The 518-nt window shown below is 73.9% G+C and overlaps 1 protein-coding gene across 2 annotated transcripts in view; it reads right to left on the bottom strand.

The window, feature by feature from the left end:
• The window catches only part of CCDC138 (coiled-coil domain containing 138), a 60,502-nt gene extending 60,194 nt beyond the window's left edge, over positions 1–308 (bottom strand). The window contains exon 1 of one of the 2 annotated variants that reach the window (XM_025213564.1): positions 117–308. In XM_025213564.1, the coding sequence (XP_025069349.1) occupies positions 117–276 (160 nt within the window). In that variant the 5' untranslated portion in view covers positions 277–308. The remainder of the gene's footprint in view (positions 1–116) is intronic. The other variant, XM_006031890.3, reaches the window with a different exon arrangement.
• Positions 309–518: the final 210 nt, after the last annotated feature.

The following is a 518-nucleotide window of genomic DNA, read 5'->3' as shown; positions in this document are numbered from 1 at the left end:
GCCCCGCCCCCTCTTCTCCAGCCAATCCCGGAGCTCCCCCGCCCCTGCCCGGCAACGTGCGCGCTCTCAACCCAAAGGGGGGAGGGGCGACTCCCCCCGCCCCAGCATTCCCTCACCCCCGCGGGTCCCGGGTCCCTGCGCAGGTAGCGCCGCCTCAGGCGCTCCAGGGAGCGGCTCAGAGCTGGACTCGCCATAACCCCCTGGCCCCCGCGACCGCCTGCAGCCGTCCGCGGGATCCAAACCCCCTGCCTCTGGGAGGGAAGAAGCACAGCGCATGCGCCGGGAGAGGGGTGGTCGGAGCGGGAAGCAGGCGCACGAGACGCGCGGTCGCTCTGCGGCTGCGCCGCAGGGGGCGCTCCGGGGTAGTTCCCCCCCGGGGCGGGCCGCGCTGGACGCTCCCACCGCGCGTGCCCCTGCGAGAAGAGGCAGATGGTATATTCTGGAGGGGGTGGTGCAGCCCGCCTATTGGCTGATACCTGGGAGTTCCGTGCTGCCCTCCAGCCCCACCCCCGGGCGGC

The sequence above is a fragment of the Alligator sinensis genome, unplaced genomic scaffold (genome assembly GCF_000455745.1).
Source record: "Alligator sinensis unplaced genomic scaffold, ASM45574v1 scaffold1232_1, whole genome shotgun sequence".
Taxonomy (NCBI): Eukaryota; Metazoa; Chordata; order Crocodylia; family Alligatoridae; genus Alligator; species Alligator sinensis.
This window is presented reverse-complemented; position numbering and strand designations above follow the sequence as displayed.